The sequence below is a fragment of the Sphaeramia orbicularis genome, chromosome 10, assembly GCF_902148855.1.
Source record: "Sphaeramia orbicularis chromosome 10, fSphaOr1.1, whole genome shotgun sequence".
NCBI classification, from domain to species: Eukaryota; Metazoa; Chordata; class Actinopteri; order Kurtiformes; family Apogonidae; genus Sphaeramia; species Sphaeramia orbicularis.
The window spans coordinates 52,462,615-52,481,086 of record NC_043966.1 but is presented as its reverse complement, the minus strand read 5'-3'; the positions used below and the strand labels follow the sequence as shown (position 1 = coordinate 52,481,086).

The 18,472-nt window shown below is 37.6% G+C and overlaps 1 protein-coding gene across 5 annotated transcripts in view; it reads left to right on the top strand.

Annotated features, from left to right (window-relative positions):
* The window catches only part of LOC115427076 (cancer-related regulator of actin dynamics), an 89,217-nt gene that overhangs the window by 23,692 nt on the left and 47,053 nt on the right, over positions 1-18,472 (top strand). For 2 of the 5 annotated variants that reach the window (XM_030145459.1, XM_030145463.1), the window contains exon 2: positions 16,716-16,798. In XM_030145459.1, the coding sequence (XP_030001319.1) occupies positions 16,716-16,798 (83 nt within the window). Of the gene's footprint in view, positions 1-10,263; positions 10,314-16,715; positions 16,799-18,472 lie in introns of all 5 variants that reach the window. The other 3 variants (XM_030145462.1, XM_030145464.1, XM_030145460.1) reach the window with 2 other exon arrangements.

The window sequence follows — 18,472 nt, the reverse complement described above, 5'->3', positions numbered from 1 at the left end:
TTCATTCCTTTGTTAGGATTGAACTAAAATAATGTTCTGATGTTAGTTCAGAACTAATAGAATATGAACATTTGAACAGGATCTGAAACTGGAATGTCTGTAAAACAGAATTTCAGTTTGAACACAGGAACATTTTGTGATATAGCATTAGATCCTGTTCAGATCAAATAAAAATGTGTTTAGTATTTGTGCAGATTTCTGGTGTAATTCAATTCTTTAAGGAAAAAATCAATAAAAAAAACAAACAAACAAACAAAAAAATTGCCTTTTTAACAGTATCATGATATATTGTGATATATCATATCGTGATCCTAGTATTGTGATTTGTATCGTATCGCCACATTCTTGCCGATACACAGCCCTAGAAATGGTGGGATCATTTGGTCCCACCTTTATTGCGGCTCTGTAACGCCTCTGGAGGTCATAACAGAGCCGTGATAAAGGTGGATTCATGATTCCGGAACGCTATGTAAAAGGAACACCTCTCATTCCTAGGGCTGTGCATTGGCAAAAATTTGGCGATACGATACAAATCACAATACTAGGATCACGATACGATATATCACGACATATAATAACACTGTTAAAAAGGCAGTTTTTTTGGTTTATTTTTTTAAATGATTATTTCCTTGAAGAATTGAATTACACCAGAAATCTGCACAAATTCTAAACACATTTTTATTTGATCAGAACAGGATCTAATGCTATATCACAAAATGTTCCTGTGTTCAAACTGAAATTCTGTTTTACAGACATTACAGTTTCAGATCCTGTTCAAATGTTCAGATTCTATTTGTTCACAACTAACATCAGAACAGGATTTTAGATCAATCCCAACAAAGGAATGAACATTATTGAATAAAAGAATCTTATAATAATAATTAATAAAATATAAACAAAAATCAACCTCCACAATATCTGCATTTGAATAAATACCTAAAAATATCGATACAGTACTTTTTTTTGACACAGTATTGTGAAATGAAATATTGTGATATATTGTAGAACCGATATTTTCTTACACCCCTACTCATTCCGCAACCAAGGTGTGATGTTTTGATGATGGTGACCCCCCATATCTGAGAGACAGCGGGCGCATATGGAGGCACTGGCATGGAGTCTGCAGCAGTCGCCCCGGGTGCCGTGGCTTCGTGCCAGGGATGCCACGGCTACATGCCATTTTCACCCGTGGCACGAAGCCGCGGGACCGGGACCCGAGTTGGCTGCCACAGAATCCTTGCCGGTGTCTCCATACATCACCGCCCCTTGGATTTCAGAACACAGGTCCTCTGTGTAAAAGTCCAGCCTGTCTCACCTCTGTTACTCCTTTGTCTTGGCCGTGGAAATCAGTCAATGGTGGAAAAAGGTGGGATCAACATCTCACCTTTTTTTTATTTGAACTACAATGATTTATATATATATACATAAACATATATTTTTACAGACTGTATCCTGTACATACCCACTCACTGTATAAATACTTCAAATTGTACTTTCTGTACATATTACAACGTGAAAACTCACTGTAAATAATATACACATGTACATATATTTTTCACAGACCAGACCCACACACCCACCAAGGTTATTATCGTTAATGAAAACTAACGAAATGACCAAAACTAGAATTGTAAAAACATTTTCGTTAACTGAAATAAATAAAAACTATAATTAAAAGAAAAAAATGAGAACTAACTGAAACTGTATTGTGTGTTTACAAAACTAACTAATACATATAAAAATTATGGATAAAATTCCCTTCGTTTTCATCTTTGTCAGTGTCGGATTGATACAAAATTGATTTATTTTGCTGTAGCAGTTTTCTGTGCTGTCTCCATACGACACTTTTTGCTCCGTCACTTGTGTTCACTTGTGGTTTCCAGTCGTCTTCTGGTCCCCACTCTACCTGGAAACATGGAGACTAAAGCAGCAGAGTCCTGTCTGGGATTGATTTGAATATGACAGAGAAGAAGAGAAAACTAAATAAAACGTACAAAAATTATGGATAAAATTCCCTTTGTTTTCGTCTTTGTCAATGTTGGATTGATACGAAATCGATTTTTTTCGCTCTAGGTATTTTAGCTAGCGGCACCATACGACACTTTTTGGTCCGTCACTTGTGTTCACTTGTGGTTTCCAGTCGTCTTCTGGTCCCCACTCTACCTGCAAACATGGAGACTAAAGTTTGGAGTCCTGTCTGGGATTGATTTGAATACGACAGTGAAGAAGATAAAAGAGATGACAAAACTAAAAATAATAGTAAAATTAAACTAAAACTAAGCATTTAGAAAAAAAAGAAAACTAATAAAAAGTAGCAAACCTGCTTTAAAAACAAATAAAAACTAACTGAATTAGAGAAAAAAAGTCAAAACTAAATAAAACTAATCTAGAATGAAAAATCCAACACTATTAGAACCTTGCTTTGTAGTTGACATGCATGCAGCTCATGTCTATGTATACGACAAGTTTCTGTGTAACTCTATATGTTTTCAGCAGTTCACTCCAGTCAGCTAAGTTTATCATTTCAGCCTGTGTGGAAAAATGCTCGTCCTGCCTCACTCTTCTCATTTCATTCATTTCTGCATCTCTTGTTTTCCCTCTGTGGAAATTGATGGTTTGTGGCATGACACAAACTCAGAAACATCATATTACCATGGTCAGTTCCTCTGCTCAGTCTGTCATCTTCTCTCACTGAGAAGGGAGTCAAATTTAGGGCTTTTAGCGTTTTCAAACATGGGGAAATAGATTCATGAGTTCTCTGGCCAAGGACCTAAAATAAGTCCTGTTAAGGTTTCCCTTTTGGATTCAACACTGTCGACAGGTTTCTACTGAAAAAGCAAATGAAGTGTGTATGAGTGAAAGCAGTTTGTAAGAAAACATTGGTTAGATTCACCAAAAAGAAGTAAAGGCCCCTACAGAGAGTTACAGAGTTTTGTATTTTTATTGAATAATCTATGAAATAATCTACAAAGGATGGGAACTTATACAGTACACAAATTTATTAAGTTATCTGTAGGGATGTAACGATTACCGGCATAACGATAAACCGCGGTAAAATTGCAGATGGTTAGTATTACCATTTAAATTCTAATTATCATGATAACTGTGTTTGATTATCGCACTTTTAGGGGAAAAAGACCCTATGTAAAGATCTGCTTTTATGTCAGATATTTGAGTATAGTTTTAATTTATTACAATTTTAATTTTCTATACCTAATATTTGGAACCAATATTCACTTTTAAAGTCTTTGAAAAGGTTCATTAAGCATCTGTGTGTTATTTATGCAATAAATTATATACATTTTTCAAATCAGATTTTATATTTTGTGTGTGTTTTCTGGCCTTTTACATTTATGCATTTGGTAGATGTTGTTTTCCAAAGTGACTTACAGGGGAAAACCAATCAAATCAATCAATCAAATTTTATGTATAAAGCGCCAGATCACAACAGAGGTTATCTCATGACACTTCATATACAGAGTTGGTCCAAACCAGACTCTAAGCCAATTTACAGAAACCCAACAGAATCCTCCAGGAGCAAACACTTGTGACTGGTGACAGTGGAAGGAAAAACTTCCCTTTAACAGCAGAAACCTGGAGCAGAGCCAGACTGACGAGGATGGACGACTGACAGGACCAGTAGGGGTGAAAGAGAGAGAGTAAAGGAGGAGAAAAAGAGAGAGCGATAGAGATGGAGAGGGGGGAAGTAAGGGGGAGACACATGGATGCAGCTGAGGATAAGTGAGTGATGACGATGAAGGAGGAGAGAGGCAGGACCACAGCAGCAGGTCCAGAGATGATCCTGGGAAAATCTGTGATAATCCTGGGAAAAACCTTATTAATATATTTAAAATGGAATGTCTGAAAGTGCTAGAACAGGAGGTGCTCTCAGAAGAGCTGGGTCTTCAGGAGCTTCTTGAAGATAGGCAGGGACGCCTCTGTTCTGGTAGTGCTCGGTAGAATGTTCCACCAACATGAAACGACCCACGACCCTTTTGTGTTGATATAGTAGGTTAAAGTGGAAAAATGATAGGCAGATGATGTAAATGCAGTTATGCTGAAAAAAAAACCCCCGATCCCAATCATGGGTATAGTAAACATTTGTTTATATAGTATATAAAGGCAAAATCAAAAGGACTGAAAAACGGACAAAATAGGCTCAGACCACTAATTAGTATTTGAATGTTTCTGCAACAGAAAGTACATTGTGCCTATTATTTTATTTATTTATTTTTAAATACAACTTTATTAAATTGTTTCAGTGTGTGTATCAGTACTTTTTGAACATTGTGAGCACATTCCAACAATACCGCGATAATGATAACTGTGATAATTTTGGTCACAATAACCGTGATATGAATTTTCCATATGGTTCCATCTGTAGTGTGTACAGCACGGTTCAGCTTTTAAGTCAGCGTGTCATAATAGTGTGTGAATGAGTCCATCTACCTTTGGGGATGACTTTTAGGTTTGAAAATAGAATTTCATTCATGACCAGTGTTTGTTCTCTGTACTAAATGCTTTCATATGACTTCAGTTTTGCTCTTTTTAGTCTTGCATAGCTGAGGGGTTTGTTCTGCTTGAGCCTGGATGGTTCACTGTCATTTAATCATGTTGTCCTGGGGTAAAAGCATTACAGCCTTTCTTGCGCCATTCATTGAAAATCAGCATTGAGTACAGTTAGAATTAATTGCATGTGGTGGTTTTTGAAGCTATTGTACATTCTACAGTTTCACTTGTTGAACTTCGCCTTAGCTTGTGGTGCTGATTCACTGGATGCCCTTAATTGCTGTTGTAATGTAATCAGGTCCTTATTACCCAAGTTTCGTGCTGGTGGTGCAGAAGGATTAGGATTGGCCTGGAGTGGATTTGTGTTGTAAAAGCACTAGATCCAATATGGAATCTACTAGTAAAGCTTCTGAGTTGTTAGATTAGATTATTCACTTGGACAGATACACTGTAAGCCTGGACTTTGTATTTACTAAAATGCTTTAATTCCAATGTACTGAAATGATTTCAGTTTTATCCCATTACTATAAAATGTTCAGTATATTCTACTAATTTGTAGACATAGTCGAAAGTACGAAAAAGTTTAAGTTGAATGGATTTAAATCACTCAGTTTTAGTCCTGACCACACCTTTTTATCTGTGCATTCCATTGTGGGTATTGTTCATGTTGTTGTAAATGTGTTGTTTTTCTGTGCAGGGGTTCAGCGGGGTTGTGGTGTTCGTGTTCATTTGGACTTAATGTGTTTATGTCAGTGTTTATTGGCCTTTTTGTGTTTGTTTTTGTATTTTTGTACAGCTGCACCATGAGTCAGAGCCAGAGGAAGAACTACGGATTTACTGTTCATTTATAATTGTTCTTGTCAAATTAAAAGCACTTCCTGTTCTGGCAACTTACATTGAGCTATCTTCCTGCCTAACTTCCATGCACGCTACAATATAATAAGTTTAATAATTATACAAAGCAGTTTATATTGCAAAAGATTTTAATTTAAATCAACTTGCAATTGAGTCCAATGAACTGATGATATTCAGTCTAATGATTATACATAACAACTGACATTGCAATAAATTTATGTTAAATTAACTTGGCATTTAGTGTGTTGGACTTAAAATAGCAATTCCATTCAAATCAAGCATTTCAGTTTAAGCCACTCAAGTTTTTACTACTCATTACTTACATTTTTTAAGGCAACAGATTACCTCAGACTTTTTTAAGTGAACTCAATTTATCTGGTCTTACAGTGTGGACATGAAGAGGCAGGTAGACGTCACTTTAAAGGCTTATTTCTGACCCTGTGCTATCGATACTGACATGCAGATGACAGACATCATGTCAACACCAGCACCAGTCAATTAGTGAGCACTATAATCCTGCAGTACTGTAAATCTAGTAAGACTGGTTCCATTGAGGGATTAAAGCGGGACTAGATGGGATTTACTCTACGTCAGAAGGACAGGAATCGTGTGGACGAAGTAAAGTCATCGCCACGTTCCCATGATCCCATAGTATTACCTCCACATAAGAGGGTCGAGAGCACACACAGTTGGTCTGGAAGTCTGTGCAGGACTATGTCAAAACCACGGTGGTAATTTTTATGAAATTTGGTAGAAGGGTAAGACATGGACCAAAGGATAAACAAAGCACAGTGTTCAACTCAGAAATTTCACCACCAATGATTTACATTTCAAGGTTCAAGGTTCACTTTATTGTCATCACATGTAGTATATACATGAAACGAAATCAGTACTCAGGTCCAGCAATGTACATGGTAAAAATCCTGTAAAATGAATCCTATATTAAAAATAATAACAATAAAATCTGATAACAGTAAATCCTAATAATAAATAATGAATAAATACGCATAAATACTACAGTGTGAGATTAAAAATAAGCAGCATGTTAAACCAGGATAAAAACAGCAGTGTTTTCAGTAGCAGCATGATCAGCAGTCGTGCATTTCACACAAATGTGAAACTAAATAAAATCTACAAAAAAGTCAACCTCACTGAGACATCATAATATTCTGCAAAAACACTTTTTTTGTCCATTATTCAACATCATACTTCTGTTAAAACAGCCTGTGCTCACAGCAGGTTTGTCACTGGAAACGATTCACTAAAATCACAAACTTAAGAAAGAATTTGAGTTTATGTCATTATTTTAGGAAAAAAATGCAATTTATTTCCATGTGTATCCCAGTGATCCAGCAACTTAAAGCTATGCACAGCTCATTTTGTCATAAGTTTTTCTTCTATTTTGTATTAAGGTTTTTTGTAAAAATCAGGGGGGGGGGGTTTTCTGTCTCATTTGAGAACTACTGACAACTGGACTTTGTTTTCTCATAATTCTGAGATGCTGATAATAATAGTTACAGCATAATAGGTCTAATTTGAGTTTCCATCAGTGAATGCAATGGGCTTCCACTCTGTAGCAGTAGCAGATACATAATTATTCATGGATTTAACAGCTTGGCGCCCCTTCACCACCTCAAAGACGTGAGGTTCATTTTGCTTTTACACAATGAAACATTATCGTGTGTGTAGTTGTGATGGTAGTATCTGGGATTCTGATGTTAACTCTCCTGTTGCTCATGCTTAGAAGTCTGACCAGTCCAGAGAATGATCTATCTGAAACTGAGCCGTGTGGAACCAGTGAAGCTTCATTTTAACACATGGACAAATATGGATATGTTTACATACACAAAGTGTGCATGTGTGTCAAGGCTCTAATAGTTTTGGATTTTTCATTTTAGTTTAGTTTTATTTAGTTTGAACTTTTTTTCTCTAATTCAGTTAGTTTTAATTCTTTTTTAGAGCAGGTTTGCTAGTTTTTATTAGTTTTCGTTTTCTTCTAAATGCTTAGTTTTAGTTTAGTTTTAGTATTAATTTTAGTTTTGTCGTATCTTTTATCTTCTTTGCCGTCGTATTCAAATAAATCCCAGACAGGACTCCAAACTTTAGTCTCCATGTTTCCAGGTAGAGTGGGGACCAGAAGACGACTGGAAACCACAAGTGACGAGAAGTGACGGACCGTCAAGTGTCACATGGTGCTGCTAGCTAAAATTGCTAGAGCGAAAAAAATCGATTTTGTATCAGTCCAAAATTGACAAAGATGAAAACGAAGGGAGTTTTATCCATAATTTTTGTATGTTTTAGTTAGTTTTATAAACACACAATACAGTTTTAGTTAATTACCATTTTTTCTTTTAATTATAGTTTTTATTTATTTCGGTTAACAAAAATGTTTTTACAATTCTAGTTTTTGTCATTTCGTTAGTTTTCGTTAACAATAATAACCTTGTGTGTGTGTCTGTGTGTGTGTGTGTGTGCATGCCAGTGTGTGGCTTCTATATGCGGCCGTTAATGAGGTTACTTCATCCGTCTTGTAAAGGCCTCCCCCCTCCTGATCTGAATGCTTCTAGGTAGTAATCCATTACGTAATGCGGCTGAGGTGAACACACGGACACCAACACGTTCTGTGGAAGGCATTGACTCACACATGGTGACTTAGCTTCCAAATACAGCTAATGATGTGCCTGAGTGTGTTTGCACTACATGCAATGCAGTGCCGCCTAAGGATTAGTGTCTTAACTGAAACAAAATGAACAAACAGTTAGCGTAAAACTGTTTTAAGACAACATGAAACCAGTAAATAAGTGAAAGCAGTTTGTAAGAAAACATGGGTTAGATTCGCCTAACAAAAAGAAGTTAAGGCCCCTGCAGAGAGTTACAGAGTTTTGTATTTTAACTGAGTAATCTATGAAATAATCTACAAATGATGGGAAATTATACAGTACGCAAACTTAGTAAGTTATCTGTAGGGATGTAACGATTACCAGTATAACGATAAACTGCGGTAAAATTGCAGACGGTTAGTATTACCGTTTAAATTCTAATTCTCATGATAACCGTGTTTGATTACCGCACTTTTAGGGGAAAAAAAGGTCTGTGTAAAAGTATGCTTTTATGTCAAATATTTGAGTATAGTTTTAATTTATTACAATTTTAGTGTTATATGCCTAATATTTGGAACCAATATTCACTTTTAAAGTCTTTGAAAAGGTTTGTTAAACATCTTTGTGTTATTTATGCAATAAATTATATACATTTTTGAAATCAGATTTTATGTATTTTTTTGTGTGTTTCTGACCTTTTATGTTTTTATAGTAGGTTAAAGTGAAAAAAATAATTGGCAGATGATATAGATGAAGTTGTGCTGAAAAAACAGATCCCAAACATGGGTATAGTAAACATTTGTCTCTATAGTATATAAAGGCAAAATCAAAAGGACTGAAAAACGGACAAAATAGGCTCAGACCACTAAGGGTTAATACTTGAATGTTTCTGCAACAGAAGGGACATTGTGCCAATTATTTTATTTGTTTTTTTGTTGCTGTTGGTTTTTTCAAAATACAACTTGGTTGAATTATTTCAGTGTGTATTAGTACTTTTTGAACATTTTGAGCACAATTTCAACAATACCGCGATAATAATGATAACCAAGATAATTTTGGTCACAATAATAAATGATATGAAATTTTCATATGGCTACATCCTTAGTACTGTCGTATTCTGTTTCACATTAGAAAAAAAAATGCATTCCTTGAAAAGCTGATGCACCACAATAACCTCAAGAAGACATAACGCGCTACAAACCTATAACATTGGGTTGAATTAGGTTCTGTTTAATGAGCCTGTATTTCAGTGCATTTCTCACTTTTGTTCTACAAGACTGGGTTGATTTTTGCTAATCAGTACTTTAAATTATACGATAATTTACTTGCCTAGCTGATTGTAAAGTCTGATCACATGTCAACCAGCAGTGCTGGCAAGTTGCAGTCCTAATCAAGTCCTGCTTTTAACCTCCTCAGACCCCGCTATGGGTTTTCTGTCCACATTTGTGGACAAGAGTTTCACAACTTTATACAGAAAAAAGAAAAGAAGACTGTCCACCACAAAGGACATTCCATAAAGACTTTAAAAACTGCATCTGAAAAAACTGTTGTATCATGATGTTTCCAATACAGGCACTGATTTAACTAGAAAAGCTCCCGGAGAGCGCAGACCTCCGCCAAGGCAGATCACCCCCCCCCCACCCCCACCCCCCTTCACCACCAAAATTTAATCATTTGTTCCTTGTGCCAGTATCAACATTTCCTGAAAATTTCATAAAAATCCATCCATAACTTTTTGAATTATCTTGCTAACTGACCAACAAACAAACAAACAAACAAACAAACAAACAAAAACAAACAGACCCTGGCAAAAACAATAATAATAAACAAAAAAAGCTGGTACTTTGCTGACATTTCCTGGGTGTAAGGAGGTTAAAATCAGACTTTGCTGTTGCAGATGATTCCTTGACTTCATTAATATGACTGAATGAGAAAATCATTTCACATCCAGCTTTTTACCATGTCTGCTTGAAAAAAACCAGTGCTCTACACTCAAAGGCATCTGTGTTTACTGGAAGTCTGTTGTCTTTCTTCTTCTTCCCAATAATCGTCTGTTTATCTGACTGCCTCTTCTTTCCTTTCATACCGTTCTTTCCCACAACCCTTTGCTCTGACCCCTTCCCTCCCTGTTTGTCCCTCTCTTCTATTTTCTCACTATCTCTCTTGCTTATTTTCCTTCTATCTTATGGTTTCTATCTTTTTGTGAATCTTTTCTCTTGAACTTTCCTCTGTCTTCCTTTCTATTTGTCCTCCTTTTGCTCCATCCTTCACCTCCGCCATCCCTCCATTCTTGTCATAGATGAAGCGGAGGATGTCAGCACTGGGAGCCGGTTTAGGAGGTGGGCGCAGGTCAGTCACTTTGAACCCTGACCCCCAAACCCAGACTCTGACATGTGATTACAATAAAAAAAAACATTATTGTCTCATTGAGCAGTTGCACTGAGAAGCCCATAAATCCAAGTTGCACTTTCCATGACGTAAAAACACTTGTTCACTTTTTTGCTGAGAGTGACATGAGATTAATACCACACACACAGCGGTATGGGAGTTCCACCACTCAACTAGTGTGGTGGGGGACAATCAGCTTAGCTTAACATGAAAACAGTGGGATACAGCTAGCCCAAAACAGAAAGAATAATACCACACTCATGTCAATGCATGAAATACCACAAACAACTCAACGACTTGAGCTAGGAGGCATTTACCTAGCTTAGCATGACGACAAAAAGCACGGTGATACTGCTGACCTGGACAAATGCTAAAGATTAATACCACCCTCATGCTAGTGCCCGAACTGTACTACACAACAGGAGCTAGTACACAGTTAGCTTAGCATGAAATAGGGTCATTCAGTTATAGATCTCTCAAACACAATACTTTTTTCACATTTTATCTAGCTGCAAAGGTTCAGAGAAGTTGATGAATGTTATTGAAGTTTTCAGATGGCTCACCTGGCTGTTTCTCTCTGCTTCCATGTTTGTTGCTAAGCTAACCTAACTTCATAACTCCTAATATAGAAGGTCTGCATATACGTCACTTCCCCCCCAGGCCACGCCCCTCTCAGTCAGACTGAGTGTCTTAAACCAACCTGCTCAACATGACGGAGTATAGCAGTAAACACAGCCAGAGAAAAGGGAACATGTGGAATCTGAAATTAAATGAAGGACAGTTGGACTGGACATGGATCTGTACCAGCTACCAAAGAACAAGTGGTCCATGAACACTGACATGTGGACACACATGGAGGATCCAGACCTGATCCAGGGTGGAGGGGATCAGCGCTATTTGGACCTGAAACAAATATACATGGTTTCATCAGGACTGACAACCAGGGTCCAAAACTAGGGCCCAGAACCAGCTGATCCAAAGGGTCCAAAACTAGGGCCCAGAACCAGCTGATCCAAAGGCTCCAAAACTAGGGCCCAGAACCAGCTGATCCAAAGGCTCCAAAACTAGGGCCCAGAACCAGCTGATCCAAAGGGTCCAAAACTAGGGCCCAGAACCAGCTGATCCAAAGGCTCCAAAACTAGGGCCCAGAACCAGCTGATCCAAAGGCTCCAAAACTAGGGCCCAGAACCAGCTGATCCAAAGGCTCCAAAACTAGGACCAGAACCAGCTGATCCAAAGGCTCCAAAACTAGGGCCCAGAACCAGCTGATCCAAAGGCTCCAAAACTAGGGCCCAGAACCAGCTGATCCAAAGGCTCCAAAACTAGGGCCCAGAACCAGCTGATCCAAAGGTCATTTCCAGTAGACCGTGGACTGACCCCAGTGAATATATGCATGATCTACTGGGACTGAGCAGATTTACTGAGTCTAGTTCAGATCCAGTCCTTTATCCAACACAGATACTACTGCTGTGGACCAGCAGGGCACCACTGCATTCTGGGAAGTACGCAGATTTACACCACCTGGTTTTAAATTATGACATTATTCTTGTAATATTATGGCTTTATTGTCAGAATATGACGACTTTAATCTCATAAATGAATGAAATTTTTGTTAAATTATGAGGTTTTTTTTATAACTACGACTTTATTCTCATAACATTGTGATTCTTTTTGTATTCAACTTTATTCTCATAAAATTACGGATTTTGTATCAATATTTTATGACTTTATACTCGTAGTGACAAGTGTTTTTCTTTTCTTCTGTGGTCCTAATACTCCGTCATAGCTTTATTCTCCAGTTCCTCCGTATTTGTAAAACTAGGTTAGCCTCAGTTTCAGTTAGTTTACTAATCATGTAGGAGCACAAGGTTCAGAATCACAAAATGAAGACAAAAACCAGGAAAGATCTGATCATGAAACCAAGAGCTGCACTAAGAAGGACCGTTAGCCAAAACAACAGGTCATTTCAGGTCTGATTGGACCCAAAAATTCAGCATAAATGAATGTTAGCTGACACCAAACAGGATCCACAGATCTAGGTTTGGTTTCCTGGATTTGTGGATCCATCTCCTTCTCTTTTCTTTGTCTTTCGGTGTCTGTAAAACGATAGCTCCCACTGCTTTAAGAACCTGTTCATACAATCAAACTCACAACAGCTCTGCCCCATTTTTTATTCAATATTGTTCTTCAGTTTAGACAGTACTGAAGCCAACGCTGTCACTCATCTCCCTCTTTCTGCCACTCAGTGGGCGGAACCACGGTGACGTCACGTGCATACCTTCTATACTACACAACAGGAGCTAGTACACAGTTAGCTTAGCATGAAATAGGGTCATTCAGTTATAGATGTCTCAAACACAATACTTTTTTCACATTTTATCTAGCTGCAAAGATTTAGAGAAGTTGATGAATGTTATTGAAGTTTTCAGATGGCTCACCTGGCTGTTTCTCTCTGCTTCCATGTTTGTTGCTAAGCTAACCTAACTTCATAACTCTTTATATTAATGTAGCATCTCAGTAAGACACAATCTGCACAAGGAATTCATCATTGTTTTCAAAGTAATTCCTCTCATCTGGCACTTAATTGTGTCATATCATATACAGCAGGGGTGCCCAACTCCAGTCCTCGAGGGCTACTATCCTGCATGTTTTAGATGTATCCCTCTTCCAACCCACCTGATTTAAATGATAGGCCTATCATCAGGCTCTGCAGAAGCCTGATAATGACCATCAGGTGTGCTGGGAGAGGGATACATCTAAAACATGCAGGATAGTAGCCCTTGAGGACCAGGGTTGGGCACCCCTGATATACAGTATTCCACATACATGTGCTTGTGTCAGCCTGTGTATCTGTGTGTTTCCTTGAGAGCTTATTAAGGCTGAACCCTTGACCGTAGTGGCTTCCTGTGGCGTCACACATAGGAAATAGGGCTATCAGTTCATGACAGCAAAGACAACGCCACTATCAGTGTGTATGTATCCATGTGAAACAATAATGTGACAAAAAGAAAAGGCCTTGTGTAAATATAGTTTATAAATTGCTGTTGATGCTTATAACCCACTTAGGAAGGCTTAGAGTGATGAATAATAGTGATGATTACATAATGGGAATACTGACAAAACTGCCTCAGCATGTCCACAAACTCTGAGGAATGTTCCATCTGTTTTTAAAATACAAACTTGGTGTAAACACAGTCGACAAGAAGCGTTCCAGCCTTTTCCTTAACAGCAAGAAAGTACTGGCTGTCAGAACCAAGAGATCATCATGTAAACATTCTGAGAACAAGATGAAGGGGATGACTTTGTGTCTTTCTGCCTTACCGTCTAGAACTGGGTTTTCACAACTCAGTAATCATGTAACACTAGGTTAATGTTGGTTCTTTAGTTATTTATGATTTGTCGGACATAAAGCTGTGCTTGCAACATTATTACAAGATAGTATTTGCTATTAATGCACAGTAGATTATGACAGTTAAGGAGACGTTTAGGATATTTTAGTTATTAAAAGTATAATATTCAATTTTTACAAATTAAAATGTCTTAAAATGAAATTGACCTGTATTTCATATTTTGTTGGCTTGTATACAAAATATGCCACATTGATTTTAATATTTAAGTCCATTGAAAAGTACAAACCATTCAAGCTCCCTGATTTTGCTTAATTTCAAATGCAGAGATTGTGATGTGGGATATGATCATGGATTTCCTCATTTAAAGTAGGGGCCTGACCAAAGAACTGTTTAAAACATAAAATAATCAAATTTAGAGAAATCTGTAAATGTATTCAACCCATTTAATTGGGTTGCCTGTCAATGATGTAATGCAGGAGTTCCCAAAGTGGGGTACATGTACCCCCAGGGGTACATCGAAGAAGCCCAGGGGGTACTTGAATTTTTTTTGGGAAAAAGACATTAAAATAAGTCATCATGTACCAAATGTAAAATAAATAATGAGAATTAATGCTGAAATATAAAACAGAATAAGTACGTTCATGTAATGGTTTTATAGTCAATCATCTTGTTTAAGCTTTGGTAACATTTGAAGAACATTTTTGTTATTCAGAATGAGCTTATTTGAGTAGCTAAGTAATTATTTTTTGTTGATGAAAGGTTCATTTATTAATTAATAACCAATTTATTTATTTTTCTTATCAATGAAAGAGGGCACTTTTCAGTTTATATTTTGCATGCAAATGAAATAACTGTAATATATATATATATATATATATATATATATATATATATATATATATATATATATATATGTCGAGGCCCAAAACAGAATCTGGCCCAATTCAGAATCGGGGCGGCCCAGAATGGAATTCTATTCTAGGCCGGCCTAGAATGGAATCCTGCTGCTATAATGTTATTTTTATACCATGTTTAATGCAAATGATCCATAATTTGTCATAATTTTACATTTTCAGTCTTACATACCTTGAGTAACTATTGTCAATTTCAGTCGATTTCACTGTACCATATATTGGTGGGGAGTACCACTAGGTTCTATTTGTAAATAAAGTGTATTATAGTTTACAATTAAAATGTTGTTTGTTTCATTTTTTTTTCACATATTTGCAAATTCCATGTATTGATTTTTGTAATAATTTAGATCATTTGCATTAAACATGGTATAAAAATAACATTACAGCAGCAGGATTCCACCTCGACATATATATATATACACACACATATATATATATATATATATATATATATATATATATATATATATATATATATATATATATATATATATATATATATATATATATATATATATAATCACCGTTAAATACATAAATACAAGTTGTTTGTTTACAAAGTTTTGAAAATATAAACAGACATCTTTGCCACAGGAACAAATTTTGCCAATTTTTTTTCAATCAAAAATGCTGAAGTGAGAGTTGAGGGAACTTAGCTAAAAAAAGTATATTTAAGTATGTTTCAGGGGGTACTCCACTGTAAAATGTTTGAGAACCACATGTAAATATATGCCACTAAACATAATGTGATGGGGAAAACAGTAACTTCCCTGACTTAATGCTACTTTAAATGTCATGACACTTACTTGGTTATTTTTCTGAACCAGAGAATGATTCAGATTTAGTCTTGTGTCAGGCCTGAAATTCATGTCCATTATGGATGGTTCACCTCCTCAGACCCAGCTATGGGTTTTCAGTCCACATTTGTGGACAAGAGTTTCACAACTTTATACAAAAAAAAGAAAAAAAACTGTCCACCACAAATGACATTCCATACAAATGTTAAAAACTGCATCTGAAAAAACTGTTGCATCATGATGTTTCCAGTATAGGCACTGATTTAATAAAAAACAAAAAAAGCTGGTACTTTGCTGACTTTTCCTGGGTCTTAGGAGGATAATAAGAATTTGAGGGTTTCAAGTTTATTGTTTTTTTTTTGGTCATAAGTGCAGGACTTCCTTGCTGTTAAAACATCCTGTTCTGTGGGAAAAGTCTGCATATGTACAATAAGAAATGAATGGTGACATTGCCTCATTTGTTTTTAATCTCGGTTTGCTGAAAACATCAGTAATGGTTATGCTAACTGCTAAGCTGCACAGGAAATGTTGTAAGTGCAATTCAGTGCAGAGCTAATGAGATTTGAGCCTAGAATAGGGACTCATGTAAAACTGATCAACATGTTAGAAATGAACTCTCACATGACCTCACACTTCCTGTCTGCTCTGATCACCGGAGAGAAAGAGAGAGCTCCATAATACTCACATGGGGAAAGTAATGCTGATAGATTCTTGTCTGTTTTAGCTTGAGATGGAGGTTGCAGGGCACCTTCTGCTGCTTTAGAGATAAACATTTCAACTTACAGCCGAGCAGAAGACTGGAAACATATCTGAGATGCCTCTGCTGAGACTGTTTGGATTGTGCTGAAGGATTGGACCAGAGTTTGGATTTGGCTGAACGTAACGATTCTGAAGAGAGCAGATGTTTAAAAAGCAAACTGAAGTTCATCTCAACAAATGAGACACACACCACATGTTCCAGCTGAAGTGTTGCATATCACAGTTTATTTAACAGTTCACTTCATAAGGTGTGCTACTTGCTAAGTAAACCTTCAAATAAATTTTGCAGTCTTCTATCATGTCAGCCACATTTACTAGCAATCATAACACTTCCGAAATTCATGTATTCATTTATAATCCAGTGAGCATGTGAGTGATACAAGAACATAAAGCTACTTCCAGAGGTTCATAAATTCAATATTAGAAATCAGGTTTCAGTTAATGTGTGTTGTGAGATCAGTTATTTGGTCATAGTTTTGTGGGTGACTTCAGGTGTAATGCTGTTATTTCACAAGCTGTAATCTAACACATGTTATTTCTCAGCAGTGAAAGCAGTGCCATGGCGTCCGGACCTCCAGATGTGATGACCAATCAGGAGGCTGCTGAGGCCGCAGAGGAATGCTCAGGTAATGAATTTGATTGGATGTTAAAGTGTACCTGTAATGGTCATTTTTAAGGCATTAATAATAGGGATGGGAATCAATAAGAATTTAATGATTCCGGTTCCATCATCAATATTGCTTATCAATCCAATTCCTTATTGATTCTCTTATCGATTCTCATTGGGTGAAGGAATAAAAGAGTACAAACGAGTGTGTTTGCATTAACGGTCTTATATATTTCTATATCTGCACAGAAAATATAACATATACAGTATGTACAAATAATAAGAACAGATGACACTGGGCCCGGTTTGGGGGGGGGGGTGCAGTGAAAGTGAAACTAAAGACTTTACTAATTCCTCCATCGCTGCATTTCTACTATGTGGAACCGGTTCAACTCGGTCCGTCTCCTGTTGTTGTTCACCTCATTTCCTTTCCCCCACCTTCAGAAACTTGTATCTGTGGGGGTACGGCGTTTGTGGACTACACCGGAGCCAGAACTGGGCCCGGATGATGTCCTGGTGTTCACTCTGCCGCTAGATTCACAAGTGCTGCTAAGTAGTGAATCAAATAAATCATATGCTGTAGACAAATGTTTGAGCCCTTTTGAAGAAATGGAAGCTTTGACAGTGTCCCAGTGGACCTGGTGTGGTCTGTTTAGACCTGGTATGGTCTGTTTGGACCTGGTGTGGTCTGTTTAGACCTGGTGTGGTCTGTTTAGACCTGGTGTGGTCTGTTTAGACCTGGTGTGGTCTGTTTAGACCTGGTATGGTCTGTTTGGACCTGGTGTGGTCCGTTTGGACCTGGTGTGGTCCGTTTAGACCTGGTGTGGTCCGTTTAGACCTGGTGTGGTCCGTTTAGACCTGGTGTGGTCCGTTTGGACCTGGTGTGGTCTGTTTGGACCTGGTGTGGTCCGTTTAGACCTGGTGTGGTCCGTTTAGACCTGGTGTGGTCTGTTTGGACCTGGTGTGGTCCGTTTAGACCTGGTGTGGTCCGTTTAGACCTGGTGTAGTCCGTTTAGGTCGTTTCTGCCTCAACACCACGTTGTCTACGTTCTGACCAAAACAACGCAGTGTACGCGTGTTGCCATCACACATGCGCAACGAAGGCGGAATCAATAAGCAGAATCGTTAAGCAGGCAAATGATTCCAAGGAATCGAGCTACTGGGATCCGGTTCTCAAAAAGAACCGGTTCTCGATTCCCATCCCTAATTAATAATGCTGTGTGTATCACTTATAAGCAAAGGAAGCTGAGATTCAGTAGAAATTGTCATAAATGCTCCACATTGGACCTTTTTTATTACTTAAGTAATATGGCTTGAGTAGAACCGATAGGGAGCAGCCATCGCCGGACGTAAGTGACGCACCTGTCGTTGATTCCCGGTGATGGAATACTCGTAAACAAGCGGCAGTCAATCAGCAGATTAAGTAGAAAGTATACGTTCGTGCTTGTTGTTTGTGCTGCCATTAGCTTAGCATTCCACCGTTGTCGTAGAGACGCCACCCAGCACTGGCTGATAATGTGTCTTCTTAGCCGGGTTTCTGCAGCACACCTGTCAATGACCAGTTCACATTAGCCCAGGTAATCGGACAATACTACGAGCTTTCATCACTAGCGGTGCTAGAACAGCCCGTGAAAGAGGAAACATGTTTCTGACCGTGCCTGAATGACAGAGCAGTGGCTTAGTACACACACAT